Raw genomic sequence first — 17486 nt, forward strand, 5'->3', positions numbered from 1 at the left:
TTTGTTGGCTTTATTCACGGTTATTGTGCACACTCAATACAGCCTGTATAGAGGCTTATTTTGAGCTAGGATCATTGTTCAGACCACCAAATAAAGGTGAGATCACACATCATTACAGTTAGTCATCAATAAATAAAATGGCATGCAACGTTTGTGAAGCCTAGCCACAGAATTCTTAGATCAATGCACAGCACTAGATGTCGCTATTAACCAAGTTATTGAGTGTGGCGTCATGAGAAAGTTCTCTACATGGGCCCCTAACAAAAAGTAGTTATTTACCTTGCAGAAGGATGAATAATCCTGTCATTTAAAATGCTTGGCATGTGTATCTTTTTTCATTTCCTTTTGTCCTTCAGGCCTGGTATGTATGGATTGCATGATCATGCATGCCTCCAACGTGTATTACAATGCTTAAATAAATATATTGTTCTGCAGGTACAACGTTTGCTGTTGAGCTGTCTACCCGTGATGTATGTAGCCTTTTTGTCCATCATGACATAAAAAAAAAACTATCTTGCAATTTGTCTGTGTTGTCTGGTAAATGTAATTGGTAGGCTTACTGAGACACAAAGTGTGCAAAGCGTTTCTGTTTATGAACTCCGCTATTGCGGTCCCCCACACGTATGCGAAACGGGCAGTAGGCACTTATTTTTCTCCGCGCAACGATTGGTCAGCCATTACCATCTGTAGCCAATGGGAACAATGTTGCTATGCTGTAATGTTACATTGATTGGTTTCCTTGACTGTCAGTCTGCCTCAGACTGGGTACTGTCTATGCGCAATAACATCAACTCAAGCGGTACGCTCAGTATCGGATGGACCTCCTTCGTTACTTCTTGAGCGTTGAAGTCAACGCGTAGAAGAAAACCTTAACCCTCTAAACGGAATGAGAAGGATTTGCCACATAAAGTTGTGATCGGCAAAGGACTAGAGGCGACGATTGAATTTTCTCTATCCAAAGGTAAAGTCAGTGCTTATTGTTATTGCGCAACTGTAACGGTACATGTTTAGAACGGACTGCATCTTGTCCGAAAGTTCATAATGGGGCCTGAGACTAGATTATAACTATTTGATAACAATTAAACGATAATACGATTCTGTATAACCTACAGGTATAGTTTATGATGCGAGTAGGATTGGTGTAAAATATACGCGGTGGCACTACATGCGCTGGTTTTAGATTACACAAAGTTGGCAGTGTCGTATTCTGCACCACCGAATCCAAACATTGCTTTTGGTGCATGCGGACAATGGAAGAAGAAGTTGCAAAGAGGAAACCGTTATGAAATTGTTTTGGTTCTGACATGTTTTTGTTGACAATCATTTTTCATTACTTATGCCATATTAATATAATTGACATGCTTGTATTGGTTGTTAAGTCATTCAAAATGTTACCATCGTTTAGTGGTTGTAACAATATGCTGTAATAAATGTAACATCTGTTATTGTCATCAGTATTTTGAACCTTTAACAATCTTTCCTAAATGACTCTCAGTGACCTGATAGAGGCGCCTCACTATCTTGCTATAGTTTTTGCTAGAAGACCATACCAAAATAGTGAATCCAGTTTTTAAGGTCGGGCCACATAAACGGATGACAGCTGGTTCCCCTTGACTAGTCTACTGTAAATCTCGACAAAGTTGGCAGAGAGCAAAAGGGGAGCTATTTTTACCCACAGTAACATCTCTGTTCATTTTGACATTTTCATTGATATCTAACTTGGTTTCCTATTTAGTCATAATGACCTTAACTGGCATATACATAATTCAACCACTTAACAGGTCGTTTTAAAACCACCCAAAGGAAGCTACCTATGGAACACATCACAGCAGATGCATCACTTGATATGGTCAAGAGCTCAATGTTTGTCACCCCTTTCTTAGCCACTCAGTACCATGACCAACACAGCCTTTTAAATCATTGTAAGCGTAAGCACAAAATTCCAGCGTAAGCATGAAATCAGTGCCAATATGTCAATCAGTGCAACAGAGATATAGCTGTGTGGGAGTGTTGTGTGGGCCAGTAACTGAAAGGTCGCTGGTTCGAATCCCCGGGCAGACGAGGTGAAATATCTGATGTGCCTTTGAGCAAGGCACTTAACCCTAATTGCTCCTGTAAGGCCTGAGTAGGAGGCTTTCTCTGTCAGTCGGCATACAAATGGCTACGTATTGCTAGACTGAGGTTAGTATGGTAGCACACTTTGGAATCAATTGCCATCATAGATGCTGGGAGGAAAAAACCTGGGCATTATGTCCCTACACGCATAGCCAGGACAGGTACAATACAATGTATAGTAAACCTGGTGATACTCATAGTCAGGAATGTCTTAAAATTCAACTTTCATTTCCCCTGAAGAGTGTACGGTTTTATTTATTCAGTATTTACTCCAAAAAAATGTTTTGGCACTTTGTGAAGTAACTATGGTATACGTTCCCTAATGCACATCAGATAATGCAACACAACACTACAAGACAGTCCCCAAATGGATCTAATATTAGCGTGTGTTCACTGCTTCCTATCATCTTGTGTGGGCAAAAAGAGTGCTATTCAAAGGTCATTGCTGGGTGCTCATTTGACAGTAAATCAATTCAGAGACCAGCTCTCTGTGTTGGCTCTTTCATTCATCCAATGCTAATAAACAGAGGGAGGGAGCATGGCAGGGATGTTTACACCTCTATCCAACTGGTCACACCTATTTCCTGCCAGTCATTCACACCAGCTGGGACATTAGCAGAAGTTCTACACCCCCTGGCCTCCTCGCATCCAGGAGACTGCCCTGTGTTGTGAAGGATGTGGCACATTCTATGTCTATGTTTTAAGCAGGATCTGATTGAGATGAAAAGCCTGGAGACAGTGCATGCATTTAAGTGAGTGTTTCCATGTGTATGTAGTGTATTTTTGTCAATGCGTGTAGGTCAATATACGTCTATGTGTATGTGTGCATATATACAGTACCAGTCAAAAAATTTGAACACCTACTCATCCCAGGGTTTTTTCTTGATTTTTACTATTTTCTACATTGTAGAATAAAAATTAATTATAGTCCCATCAGGGAAGAGAGGGAGGCAATGCTTACCCTGTGATAATCTACTAAAAACAGCTGTTAATGAAAAGCAAAATAATAGAAAAAAATCTCAATGATTCTGGTGGCTTTTATGCTCAATATATACAGTCGTGGCCAAAAGTTTTGAGAATGACACAAATATTAATTTCCACAAAGTTTGCTGCTTCAGTGTCTTTAGATATTTTTGTCAGATGTTACTATGGAACACTGAAGTATAAGTACAAGCATTTCATAAGTGTCAAAGGCTTTTATTGACAATTACATTGAAATTACATATTTGCAGTGTTGACCCTTCTTTTTCAAGACCTCTGCAATCTGCCCTGGCATGCTGTCAATTAACTTCTGGGCCACATCCTGACTGATCGCAGCCCATTCTTGCATAATCAGTGCTTGGAGTTCGTCAGAATTTTGGTTTTTGTTTGTCCACCCGCCTCTTGAGGATTGACCACAAGTTCTCAATGGGATTAAGGTCTGGGGAGTTTCCTGGCCATGGACCCAAAATATTGATGTTTTGTTCCCCGAGCCACTTAGTTATCACTTTTGCCTTATGGCAAGGTGCTTCATTGTGCTGGAAAAGGCATTGTGTGTCACCAAACTGTTCCTGGATGGTTGGGAGAAGTTGCTCTTGGAGGATGTTTTGGTACCATTCTTTATTCATGGTTGTGTTCTTAGGCAAAATTGTGAGTGAGCTCACTCCCTTGGCTGAGAAGCAGTTGGCATGACACAGGAGCAAGGCAGTCAAGCTTTTTTCCTGATGCCCCAAACAATCGGAAAGGGGATTCATCAGAGAAAATGACTTTACCCCAGTCCTCAGCAGTCCAATCCCTGTACCCTTTGCAGAATATCAGTCTGTCCCTGATGTTTTTCCTGGAGAGAAGTCGCTTCTTTGCTGCCCTTCTTGACACCAGGCCATCCTCCAAAAGTCTTCGCCTCACTGTACGTGCAGATGCACTCACACCTGCCTGCTGCCATTCCTGAACAAGCTCTGTACTGGTGGTGCCCCGATCCCGCAGCTGAATCAACTTTAGGAGACAGTCCTGGCACTTGCTGGACTTTCTTGGGCGCCCTGAAGCCTTCTTCACAACAATTGAACCGCTCTCCTTGAAGTTCTTTATGATCCGATAGATGGTTGATTTAGGTGCAATCTTACTGGCAGCAATATCCTTGCCTGTGAAGCCCTTTTTGTGCAAAGCAATGAGGCACGTGTTTCCTTGCAGGTAACCATGATTGACAGAGGAAGAACAATGATTCCAAGCACCACCCTACTTTTGAAGCTTCCGGTCTGTTTTTCGAACTCAATCAGCATGACAGAGTGGTCTCCAGCCTTGTCCTCGTCAACACTTACACCTGTGTTAACGAGAGAATCACTGACATGATGTCAGCTGGTCCTTTTGTGGCAGGGCTGAAATGCAGTGGAAATGTTTTTGGGGGATTCAGTTCATTTGCATGGCAAAGAGGGACTTGGCAATTAAATGCAATTCATCTGATCACTCTTCATAACATTCTGGAGTATATGCAAATTGCCATCATACAAACTGAGGCGGCAGACTTTGTGAAAATTAATATATGTCATTCTCAAAACTTTTGGCCACAACTGTACATTTGCTAAAAGTGCATCACAACCTCAGAAAAGGCGCCAGGGTATTCATGCCTTTCTTTCCATCCATTCAATGCCATTAAAATCCTTAGAGTGCAGCATTTCCTGACTCCAGTCACTGTTAATGGACAGGGTCACTATATTGGCATTGCTGCCTTGCCTAGCTTGAAGTAGCTTTATTTGTTGCATTGAACCGATTTTCATATTTTGCGCATGCGTATTGCCTAAACATGTTGTGTGGGTATTGCCTGGAGTAAGCTGGGCACATTTGTGCGTGTCTATATATTTTGGCTCTCAGATCTCTTAAAATTAACAAGGCTAGCTAGCAAAAACAACCTGACAAATGGACACTAACGTTACTATACTGTACAAACTATTTTCGAAGTTGGAATAATGTAACGCACCATTTTGGAGGGTTCGAAGAGTGGAAGTCAACTATAATGAAAGTTAAGACAAGGCAAAGGCAGCATACAAGATGTGACTTTATTCATGAAAGGCATGGCAACCACCATCTCCCTCACTGCTCGCTGTTGGGCAGGCGAAGAGAACTGGACTGTCCACCACAGGCGGCGCCATTCCAGCCATAATAATGGCCGAAACAGAGCAAACAGAATGGCATCAAACACCTGGAAATGTCATTACCAATTAATACCTTTTGGCTGGGTTTTACACCTCTTGGACATTTACTTTTGCTTTGTGGACGTATTGGGAATGGAGCTTCTCCCACCACTTAATGCGGGCCAGAGCCTTGGCTTCTACAAGATGGATGCAACTCACTACACTTCAACCATTCTACATGCATGGAAACTCACACGCACGGGAGGATTCTGCTCTCTGATGGGCTGGATGCCCTAATGGATGGAGCGGCCTGTGTGCTGCGTGGGAGAAGAACTGTGCTACCAGCTACTGTTTGTGTGTGACTTTTTGTGTCAGTGTGAAAATAAAAACGAATGAGGCCTTGGGGATGCGTCTCCAGTCCCTCATGACTGTGGGTCCTGCTGTGTGCATGCAGAATAAAATGATGGAAATGGGGTTCTGCTGAGACTTCTACAACACTGTCACGCAGAGGTTCACCAGACGAATGTACTTAATTTACAAGTAAAGGTAGGCCTTAATGCATTTTCCTTTGAAATTTGCAGGTTAGGCCACTGTTTAATCATGAGAATAGACAACGTCCCTTTGAATGCATTTGATTTATCAAGCTACAATTTCATGAGACTCTTTTTGATGTTTTGAACAGCATGTTTCAGTCATTTCGATTATTGAAATGGACATTTTGTTAGAATCTTTTTTTTAAATTATTATAAAAAAATGTTTACCCCTTTTTCATGATATCCAATTGGTAGTTACAGTCTTGTCCCATCGCTGCAACTCCTGTACAGACTCAGGAGAGGAGAAGGTCAAGAGCCATGCGTCCTCCGAAACAGGACCCTGCCAAGCTGTACTGCTTCTTGACACACTGCTCGCTTAATCCGGAAGCCAGCGGCACCAATGTGTCAGAGGAAACGCTGTACAACGGTGACCAAAGTCAGCATTCATGCACCCGGCCCACCACAAGAAGTCGCTAGAGCGTGATGGGACAAGGACATCCCACCGGCCAAACCCTGCCCTAACCTGGACAACGCTGGGCCATTTGTGCGCCGCCTCATGGGTCTCCCGGTCACGACCGGCTGCAACACAGCCTGGGATCAAACCCGGGTCTGTAGTAACGTCTCTAGCACTGTGATGCAGTGCCTTAGACCACTGTGCCACTCGGGAAGCCCAGAACCTTTTTTATTATATACAGGAAACTGCCAAAATAAAGGAAACAGTGTGTGGCGCTACAGAGGGTGGTGCAGGCCGCCCAACATATCACTGGGGCCGAGCTCCCTGCCATCCAGGACCTCTTTATCAGATGGCATGAAAGGAAGGCTCGGAAAATCGTTAAAGACTCCAACCACCCAAGCCATATACTGTTCTCTCTGCTTCCACATGGCAAGCGATACCGGTGCTTCAAAACAGACACCAACAGCTCCTGAACAACTTCTATCCTCATGTCATAAGGCTGCTAAATAGTATGTGTAGCCATTTTGTTAGCTATCTGAGTTGACCCTTGTATTTTAGTCTTCTCTATGCACACTCACAGGGCCCTACACACACTGACACTCCAACACACATGCAAACACTCACTTTCTCATACATTTATACTAACTCCACACACACCCACTCATATACAATCAACATATACGCTGCTGCTACTCTGTTAATCATAAATCCTGATGCCTAGTCACCTTACCCCTACACATTTTTATTTAACCTTTTATTTAACTAGGCAAGTCAGTTAACAACAAATTCCTTTTACAATGACGGCCTACACCGGCCAAACCCGGACAACGCTGGGCCAATTGTGCACCGCCAATCAAGGCTGGTTGTGATACAGCCTGGAATCAAACCAGGGTGTCTGTAGTGACGCCTCTAGCAATGAAATGCAGTACCTTAGACCGCTGCGCCACTCAGGAGTCTGTACATACGCACCTCTATCAATCCAGTATTCCTACACATTTTTTTAACATTTTAGTCATTTAGCAGATGCTCTTATCCAGAGCGACTTACAGTAGTGAATGCATACATTTCATACAATTTCATACATTTTTTTCTGTGCTGGCCCCCCGTGGGAATCGAACCCACAACCCTGGCATTGCAAACACCATGCTCTACCAACTGAGCTACAGGGAAGGCTAAGACAAGGCAAAGGCAACATACAAGATGTGACTTTATTCATGAAAGGCATGGCAACCATCATCTCCCTCACTGCTCGCTGTTGGGCAGGCGAAGAACATTGTAAATATGGTACTGGAACTGACCCTGTATATAGTATATAGTATGCTTTCTTACTTTATCGTGTTCTTATTTTTATTTCTAGTTTTTTTGGTTTGTTCTACCTTGTTATTTTTTTAATTACATTGTTATTGATTACTTAGTTGTTGGGAATAGAGTTTGCAAAAACGGCATTTCACTGAATGAATGAATGAATGAATGAATTGCATTTTATTTTCGTGTCAAATCACCAGTTGGCAACCCATCCCCTATGGGATTAATTGACACATTAACAAACATTACAATAATTCACTGTGATAATTCAGTTATAATTCTTCTTCCGGTGTTCTCTGCAGTGCGCATCGCATAAAGAGTGAAAACATCAGAGTAAATCAATACATAATCGTAAATAAAGTTATCCAATCAATAACTATATCCCTAGAGCAGTAAAACAAATATACATACATATATGTACGCATACATACATATACAGTTGAAATCGGAAGTTTACATACACCTTAGCCAAATAGATTTAAACTCAGTTTTTCACAATTCCTGACTTTTAATCCTATCAAAAATTCCCTGTCTTAGGTCAGTTAGGATCACCACTTTATTTTAAGAATGTGAAATGTCAGAATAATAGTAGAGAGAATTATTTATTTCAGCTTTTATTTCTTTCATCACATTCCCAGTGGGTCAGACGTTTACATACACTCAATTAGTATTTGGTAGCATTGCCTTTAAATTGTTTAACTTGGGTCAAACGTTTTGTGTAGCCTTCCACAAGCCTCCCACAATAAGTTGGGTGAATTTTGGCCCATTCCTCCTGAGAGAGCTAGTGTAACTGAGTCAGGTTTGTAGGCCTCCTTGCTCGCACGCCCTTTTTCAGTTCTCCCCACAAATTTTCTATAGGATTGAGGTCAGGGCTTTGTGATGGCCACTCCAATACCTTGAGTTTGTTGTCCTTAAGCCATTTTGCCACAACTTTGGAAGTATGCTTGGGGTCATTGTCCATTTGGAAGACCCATTTGCGACCAAGCTTTAACTTCCTGACTGATGTCTTGAAATGCGGATATATTGAAGCAACATAATTTTCCTCTCTCATGATGCCATCTATTTTGTGAAGTGCACCAGTCCTTCCTGCAGCAAAGCACCCCCACAACATGATGCTACCACCCTGTGCTTCACGGTTGGGATGGTGTTCTTCGGCTTGCAATCCTCCCCCCTTTTCCTCCAAACATAACGATGGCCTTCCAAACATAACGATGGTCATTATGGCCAAACAGTTCTATTTTTGTTTCATCAGACCAGAGGACATTTCTCCAAAAAGTACGATCTTTGTCCCCATGTACAGTTGCAAACCGTAGTCTGGCTTTTTTATGGCGGTTTTGGAGCAGTGGCTTCTTCCTTGCTGAGCGGCCTATCAGGTTATGTCGATATTGGACTCGTTTTACTGTGGATATAGATACTTTTGTACCTGTTTTCTCCAGCATCTTCACAAGGTCCTTTGCTGTTGTTCTGGGATTTATTTGCACTTTTCGCACTAAAGTACGTTCATCTCTAGGAGACAGAACACGTCTCCTTCCTGAGCGGTATGATGGCTGCGTGGTCCCATGGTGTTTATACTTGCGTACTATTGTTTGTACAGATTAATGTGGTACCTCCAGGCATTTGGAAATTGCTCCCAAGGATGAACCAGACTTGTGGAGTACTACAATGTTTTATTCTGAGGTCTTGGCTGATTTTCTTTTGATTTTACCATGATGTCAAGCAAAGAGGCACTGAGTTTGAAGGTAGGCCTTGAAATACATCCACAGGTACACCTCCAATTGACTCAAATGATGTCAATTAGCCTATCACAAGCTTCTAAAGCCATGACAATTTTCTGGAATTTTCCAAGTTGTTTAAAGGCATAGTCAACTTAGTGTATGTAAACTTCTGACCCACTGGAATTGTGATACAGTGAATTATAAGTGAAATAATCTGTCTGTAAACAAATGTTGGAAAAATTACTTGTGTCATGCACAAAAGCGGATGTCCTAACCGACTTGCCAAAACTCTAGTTTGTTAACAAGAAATTTGTGGAGTGGTTGAAAAGCGAGTTTTAATGACTCCAACCTAAGTGTATGTAAACTTCCGACATCAACTGTATGTACACACGTGCCATTTACCACTTAGAAGGTAAATATTTTTAGATGCTAGTAAACTCAAGAATTTCTTTAACAAAACTGAAAAGCACTTCTCTTTGTACCCACTTCTCTTTCTAAAATGCACTATCTGTGTTTTTGTCTGGTTGATCATACTTGTGCATGTGACATTTTAAAACTTTAAACTTTAAACAAGGGTTACACTGTATGTTGATAGCAGGTGCTTCCACACAGGTGTGGTTCCTGAGTTAAGCAATCAACATCCCATCATGCTTAGGGTCATGTATAAAAATGCCCAGTTGCCCATTATTTGGGCTACGTTTGCTAGAAGACAAGATCTCCGTGCCTTTGAAAGAGGGGTCTCAAAGGAGCATGGGGGTTTAAAGGATGTGTATATCTGTCTGTCACCAGATCTCAACCCAATTGAACACTTATGGAAGATTCTGGAGCTGTGCCTGAGACAGTGTTTTCCATCAACAAATTATGGAATTTCTTGTGGATGAACGGTGTCGCATCCCTCCAGTAGAGTTCCAGACACTTGTAGAATCAATGCAAAAGCACATTGAAGCTGTTCTGGCCCAACGCCCTATTAAGACACTTTGTTGGTGTTTCCTTTTTTTGCCACTTGTTTAATAATATTTCACGTAATATAATTGTGTGTTTTGTGCGCGCCTCAAATCCGAAGAATTGTAAATCCTTTTTTTATTTACATTTTTTCTCCCCCCTTTTCTCCCCAATTTAGTTAGTCTTGTCCCATCGCTGCAACTCCCGTACGGACTCAGGAGAGGCAAAGGTCGAGAGCCATGCATCCTCCAAAACACGACCCTCCGAAACACGAATATGTGTCCATATTTTGGTATTTTAGTGTAGATGCTACATCGTTCTATGGCTGAGCTGAGCAGTGTGTCATTTTGTCGGATGATATGAAATATGCCGCCATCCGAGGCTATAGCATGTGTATCTTGGCTACATTGGTATTTACATTTGGTGAAAATGATTTGTTAATTTAGGTTAATAGCGTATGTCACACTGGGTGTTGGAGATATCTGTTGTATGGTGAACTTGGGCTTCATCAAGGTTTATTTGTGAGTAAATCTGGCTTTGATAATAACCAGTGCTTACCCAGCCACTGACCTCACCACACGTCACTGTAGCTAGTTAGCAAAGTGGTGCTGAGTTAGTGGAGCTATTTGTGAAATCTGGCGACGTCCCTGGCCTACATATTGTAATATTGTTGTATTGTAGTGTTGTCAATTTTATATTGTACATTTGTAATAATATTATAATAATATATTGTACAATGCAGGCTGTTACATTTTGTTGTGATGTAATTGTTTTAATCCTGTTTGGACCTGAAGAAGTTAGCTTCTGCCTTGGCCCTAATGCCCTAATGGGCATCCTAATAAATACAAATGTACTAGCAGCCTATCCTAGTCTGGTCATATCGACGTATACTGTCACACTCACATGCGCCTGACACCAGTACTGCTGCTGCTGCTACCACTGACCTGGTTCTCCCGCTGTCCTTTATTTATCATTTTTTATAATCTCTCTCTCTCTCTCTCTCTCTCTCTCTCTCTCTCTCTCTCTCTCTCTCTCTCTCTCTCTCTCTCTCATATTACTGCTATCTTTCATTCTCTTTAATTCATTCTCTCTCTTTTCCTTCTGTTATTCTCTTTCTCTTCCTCCTGCACTTGCTGCCATTTCTCTTTCCATCTCTGTCCTCATTTTGCCTGCCCTTTTTTAGATTCTCTCTTTCTCTCGATCTCTCTCTCTCTCTCTCTCTCTCTTCCACTTTCATTCTTCCAGTATCTCTGACCCCTGTGTTTTCTCTGTCTCATGCCCATCACTGATGCCAGCCTCATCTCCATCCCCATGGCACAGATGCCTGTGTTGTTCTAGCTAGTTGGCTGAACAAAACATCACAAACACTAACAGATCTATTCTTAACTGAACTCGTTGTCAGCTAGCTAATGACAACATAGACCAAAAAGCTGTGAAAGGTCTTGACTTGGACTGAAATAGGTGCCGGTACTCATTTTGGGTGCTGCTACTGTTTATATTTATGTGCAGGAGCTCCACAATACTTTGAGCTAATATTCTATAAGAGGAACAGGAGCTCAAGCAGTAGAACATTTGAGGTGCCGGTACTCAGCTCCAGTGAGCTCCTGCACAAGCACGGTGGTGAACGCTATATCGCCAATAAATGATGCTGTTTCAACAGTCTCACTCCCTCAAAATAATTTCAGACTCCTCTCTGCCAATATCGAAAAGGACAACACAAGGACACTATCCGAGGGTCTTATCTAACATAACACTAGTTCATACCAGGTTAATTGAGATGCAGATGCATGTTTCGAGGGTGACACTTTTCCCACTGGAGTTATGCGCAGTTGCTATGGAAGCTAATTGAAATGTGACTCCTATGCCTATAGTAGATTAATCCAGATACTTCGATAGAACTCTCCAATTTCCTTTGATGGGCTGAGACACTTATTTGAGCCACATGAAGTTCAAAGGAAGCTAACTATCTTTCTCTACATGGCATGGTTGATTTACTGTGGCTCATTGGTAGCCAGGCAGTCATTTCATGGCTTTAAGATCTATTTAAATAGTTGGCTTTTAGGCCTATTTGAAATGACCCCACCATGATAGCTTGTCACCTCTTATATTTATGAGCTGGCTGTTGTTTCTGTGTTTAATCTTTTGTATATTGATATTTGCCTTTCTTTTTAACCTTTGTGCTGGGGTGAAGGCAGTTGTTATTAAGGCTCTGTTTAATGAATAGTGTAGAGGCTTGCTTTTTGTTTTCATTGGTTTTGCATGTGGTAGGGTAGAGAATAGCTAGTGATGCCTGCCCATTGTGTCACTGGTGGGCACACACACATACACACACCTGCCGGCTATGTGAGGTGCTGCAGCTGTTGCCCACAGACAAATCTGACAATGAATGGCTTATACAGCCCAGCTAACCTCAAAGTAAATTATAATTTGTCATCCCAAGCTTTATTGCATCAAGAGGGGATGTCTGTTTATTTGAAAAGGCTTGACTGATCCAGCTAGCGCCTCTAATAATTTGAGATTGTGCTGGTCTGTTTGATTGGCCATTTGGAATGGTACATGTGCACGCGTGCACACACACACCTTGCCCACACGCCTTGCCCAGAGAGAGAGGGAGAGAGAGCGCTCAGCACTTCCATTCTTCTCTCAGAGGGTGGTGGGTTGCCCCTCCATATTGTGCCAGGCCCCTGGGTCCTTAGTCAGCAGGCTTTACAGCAAGCTTACATGGCATGAGCCGCTTACCTAGCGTGAACTGCTGAGTGGGGATACAGGAGTGCACATTCTGGCAGCCTTGTGTATGGCTAGTGTGTTAACAGTATAGGCCCCTGTAGAGGGAACTCATAGGACAATATATGGGCACGGCCATTGTTTATGTGGCCAGAGGTGCAAATGAGGTAGCCCTTCTTCACAAGATGGAATCATCCAAAGTCATCCCCAAAATGTTACAAATCTGGAACCATACATGAGTTTGTTTCTGCTTCATTATTATGTTCTTTTCACTTCACCGACAGTTTTGTATGCTTGGTATATTGCCCACTGTACACTCCATATAAGGATGGATCGACATGAACACTTTTCATAACTGTTTGGCAGTTCATGACAGCTGACAGCGAGCGTAGCCTAATTTCAGAGCATTCAGTGTCACATGACAGAATAGTGAATGTAATTGGACAATGTAATTGGGCCTTCATAGCTTGCCATATCCTGTTTTGGCAAATGTTAGCATAGTCTTTTGTGCAGCCTGTTATGTTTTAATTAGGCCTGTTGAAGAATTTAAAGGCACTTACACTGCCAACATTATACAGCTGGATATCATTCCAGAGCTATGAAAAAGTGCAACACCTACGAAAGATTTAAAAGAATTTAAGAAAAACTAGGTTATGAGACTGTGAACATAAAAACTAGAGACAGGACGATACCAGTATCGCGATACTCGTTAGTATCGTGGCAAGGAAACAAAACACATAGCGGATTGAATTTCTGTAGGAAAACAGCCCTAATGTTGCATCCAGAGTCACATTTTATTTATTTTCCAAGCTATAGCTCACAATATTTTACACATATGTTTTTAAAGGACCAAAGAGTTGGGTCTGCTTCGTGAGGCCAGTAGCATTTTGCCATGAAAAATTGCAGTACTGGTATCGTAAAAACCATGATAATGTACGTCAATGTTTACCATTTTGGTGCTGGCTCAGTAGCAGGCCACTGAGGCCAGTAGCATTTACTAGCTCACTCTCTACTGCCGTACACATCCTGTCCTACACACCTTTCCTTCCCTCATACTCTTTGTGTGTGTGTACACTTGTTTTCCTTCATGATCAGGACCCCAATGTCCTAACATTTCACCTTAATGTCCTGAAAAGTTAGGAAAACAAAACATTTTTTGAAAAGTGGACTTTTTGCAGGTCCTGAATTTGTTAAAATGCTATTTTATGCTTAAGGGTTAGGTTTTAGGGTTAGGGGTTATGGAAAACATGATTTTTAATGGTGAAAACATTTGACACTTCAAAGATTCCTGACATTTCACGAAAACACAGATGTGTGTGGCTACATTGAGTCAGTCAGTAGTGTCTTTCTAGTGGAGCCCACGCGGTTGGCAGGGTTCCAGACTTCTGATAGTCCAATTCTGGCCCACTGACCTTGTGTGTGTGTGTGTGTGTGTGTGTGTGTGTGTGTGTGTGTGTGTGTGTGCGTTTTATTGTCTGTGTTGTGTGTGTTGCTGCCATAGAGTCTATCATAGTTGTACCATGATACGATAGAGAGCATTGTATTGAATTGTGTCATGATTCACATAAACGCCTTCCACCATGCTTTGATGTATATGAGAGAGAGAGAGAGAACCTCATTTAAGACTTGTGGAAAGATTGAGCTAATGAACCAGCAATTTTCACAGCAATTTTGCCTGAGGGGATTTTCCTGCTCCATGGGAGTTTCACTCAAATTCCTTTGAGACCATATCTTAAAGTAGTAGGGGTTTCTAACGCGTGTGTATGTCTGTGTCGTGTCTGTGTGCGCAGACGGGTACATACGTTAATGCGTGTGAGGCAGGTAGGCTAGTGGTTAAGAGCGTTATGTTTGTAACCGAAATGTCCGTGGTTTCAATCCCGACTAGGTGAAAAATCTGTCTGTGCTCTTGAGCAAGGCACTTAACCCTAATTGCTCCGGTAAGTCGCTCTGGATAAGAGCGTATGCTAAATAACAAAAATGGTAAGTTCAACATTAAATATTAATATTTGGTAGACTCAACATACACAAACTATTTTTGCACCTTCATGACAAACATGATCCGTCATCATGGATCCATATTAAAGTGTGTGTGTGTGTGTGTCCCAGGTGTGTGCCTCCCGCCCCACGCCCCACCACGGCCCTCACCTGTGTGTTGCGGTGCTTCCCCTGCGAACCGTCCTGGGCTGGAAGCCCTTTCTTGCACCGCCCCCCCACCCCACCCAGCAACAGCAACGCCGTTGCCCCTGCAACCGTCACCGTCTCCCAGGCAACTATCATCATGACGCGCTCCAAGACCTTCCAGGCTTACCTGCCCAACTGCCACCGCACCTACAGCTGCATCCACTGTCGAGCACACCTGGCCAACCATGACGAGCTCATCTCCAAGGTAGGCTTTTTCTGCAAGGACAAAAAAAGTTGAAATACAACTATGAATATGGAAACTATGTCATGTGTATGAAGCTTTATGTCATGTGTATGAAGCTGCAGGCCAGTGGTAGTTATACTCCATATTTTCACGGCTGTAAATCCTACTGATGGCACGCTGCCTAGCATCTACTGCAGATCCTCAGTGCGTTTGTGTGTGTGCGGTTGCAATCGAGAGTAGATTCTGCCGCAACGTGATTGCTTCCATTTGCTCCTTTGCTTGCGATAACATCAGATGTTATTCATGTTGCACCAGGTTGATCAGGGTTCACTTTATTCCACCAGTTGTTATGTCCAATTGTGAGTATGAGGGCACAGAAACTGTGGGTCATAAACACAGTATATAGCCCTGACTTAATTAACCCACATGGCGGGATCAAGGGATAGCCCTTAGTCCATTTAGCTTTGTGTGCAACTATGAGAGAAATTAAGAAGGAAAAAGAAACCATGAAAGAGAGGGGCGAGAGAGATCAGCACTGTCCCCTCCTGGAACTCTCTAGACTAGAGCATCCCGGGTAATATCCCCAGCTACAAAGCTCCCTAATACACACACACACACACGCACACACACACGCACACACACACACACGGCCTCTCCCGGCTTTTCATAGACACTAGTAGGCTTTTAGTGTAAGCCAGCAGCACATCAAATCAGATTGACTGGATTCACTCTGCAAACACACAGTTTCCATGGAAGCAGCATGTTTGTGTCAGACTAAAATAAAGAGGGCAATGATAGCATACAGTTGAAGTCGGAAGTTTACATACACCTTAGCCAAATACATTTAAACTCAGTTTTTCACAATTGCTGACATTTAATCCTAGCAAAAATTCCCTGTCCTAGGTCAGTTAGGATCACCACTTTATTTTAAGAATGTGAAATGTCAGAATGATAGTAGAGAGAATGACTTATTTCAGCTTTTATATCTTTCATCACATTCCCAGTGGGTCAGAAGTTTACATACACTCAATTAGTATTTGGTAGCATTGCCTTTAAATTGTTTAACTTGGGTCAAACGTTTGTGTAGCCTTCCACAAGCTTCCCACAATAAGTTGGGTGAATTTTGGCCCATTCCTCCTGACAGAGCTGGTGTAACTGAGTCATGTTTGTAGGCCTCCTTGCTCGCACACACTTTTTCAGTTCTGCCCCCAAATTTTCTATAGGATTGAGGTCAGGGCTTTGTGATGGCCACTCCAATACCTTGATTTTGTTGTCCTTATGCCATTTTGCCACAACTTTGGAAGTATGCTTGGGGTCACTGTCCATTTGGAAGACCCATTTGCGACCAAGCTTTAACTTCCTGACTGATGTCTTGAGATGTTGATTCAATATATTCACACTTTTCCTTCCTCATAATGCAAACTATTTTGTGAAGTGCACCAGTCCCTCCTGCAGCAAAGCACCCCCACAATATGATGCTGCCACCCCCGTGATTCACGGTTGAGATGGTGTTCTTCAGCTTGCAAGCTTCCCCCTTTTTCCTCCAAACATAACGATGGTCATTATGGCCAAACAGTTCTATTTTTGTTTCATCAAACCAGAGGAAATTTCTCAAAAAGTACAATCTTTGTCCCCATGTGCAGTTGCAAACCGTAGTCTGGCGTTTTTATGGTGGTTTTGCAGCAGTGGTTGCGGTCTTTCAGGTTATATTGATACAGGACTCGTTTTACTGTGGATATAGATATTTTTGTACCCGTTTCCTCCGGCGTCTTCACAAGGTCCTTTGCTGTTGTTCTGGGATTGATTTGCACTTTTCACACCAAAGTACGTTCATCTCTAGGAGACAGAACGCGTCTCCTTCCTGAGCGGTATGATGGCTGCGTGGTCCCATGATGTTTATACTTGCATACTATTGCTTGTACAGACGAACGTGGTACCTTCAGGCGTTTGGAAATTGCTCCCAAGGATGAACCAGACTTGTGGAGGACTACAATGTTTTTTTTCTGAGATCTTGGCTGATCTCTTTTGATTTTCCCATGATGTCAAGCAAAGAGGTACTGAGTTTGAAGGTAGGCCTTGAAATACATCCACAGGTACACCTCCAATTGACTCAAATTATGTCAATTAGCCTATCAGAAGCTTCTAAATCCATGACATAATTTTCTGGAATTTTCCAAGCTGTTTAAAGGCACAGTCAACTTAGTGTATGTAAACTTCTGACCCACTGGA

The 17486-nt window shown here is 42.4% G+C and overlaps 1 protein-coding gene across 1 annotated transcript in view; it reads left to right on the top strand.

Moving 5' to 3' along the window:
* Nucleotides 1-135: 135 nt before the first annotated feature.
* LOC106567698 (protein yippee-like 1) overlaps nucleotides 136-17486 on the top strand; it is a 29364-nt gene continuing 12013 nt past the window's right edge. The window contains exons 1-2 of the mRNA XM_014137290.3: nucleotides 136-961; nucleotides 14999-15278. Of these exons, the coding sequence (XP_013992765.1) occupies nucleotides 15171-15278 (108 nt within the window). The 5' untranslated portion in view covers nucleotides 136-961; nucleotides 14999-15170. The remainder of the gene's footprint in view (nucleotides 962-14998; nucleotides 15279-17486) is intronic.

This window comes from Salmo salar, chromosome 13 (genome assembly GCF_965601325.2).
Source record: "Salmo salar chromosome 13, fSalSal1, whole genome shotgun sequence".
In the NCBI taxonomy this organism is placed as follows: Eukaryota; Metazoa; Chordata; class Actinopteri; order Salmoniformes; family Salmonidae; genus Salmo; species Salmo salar.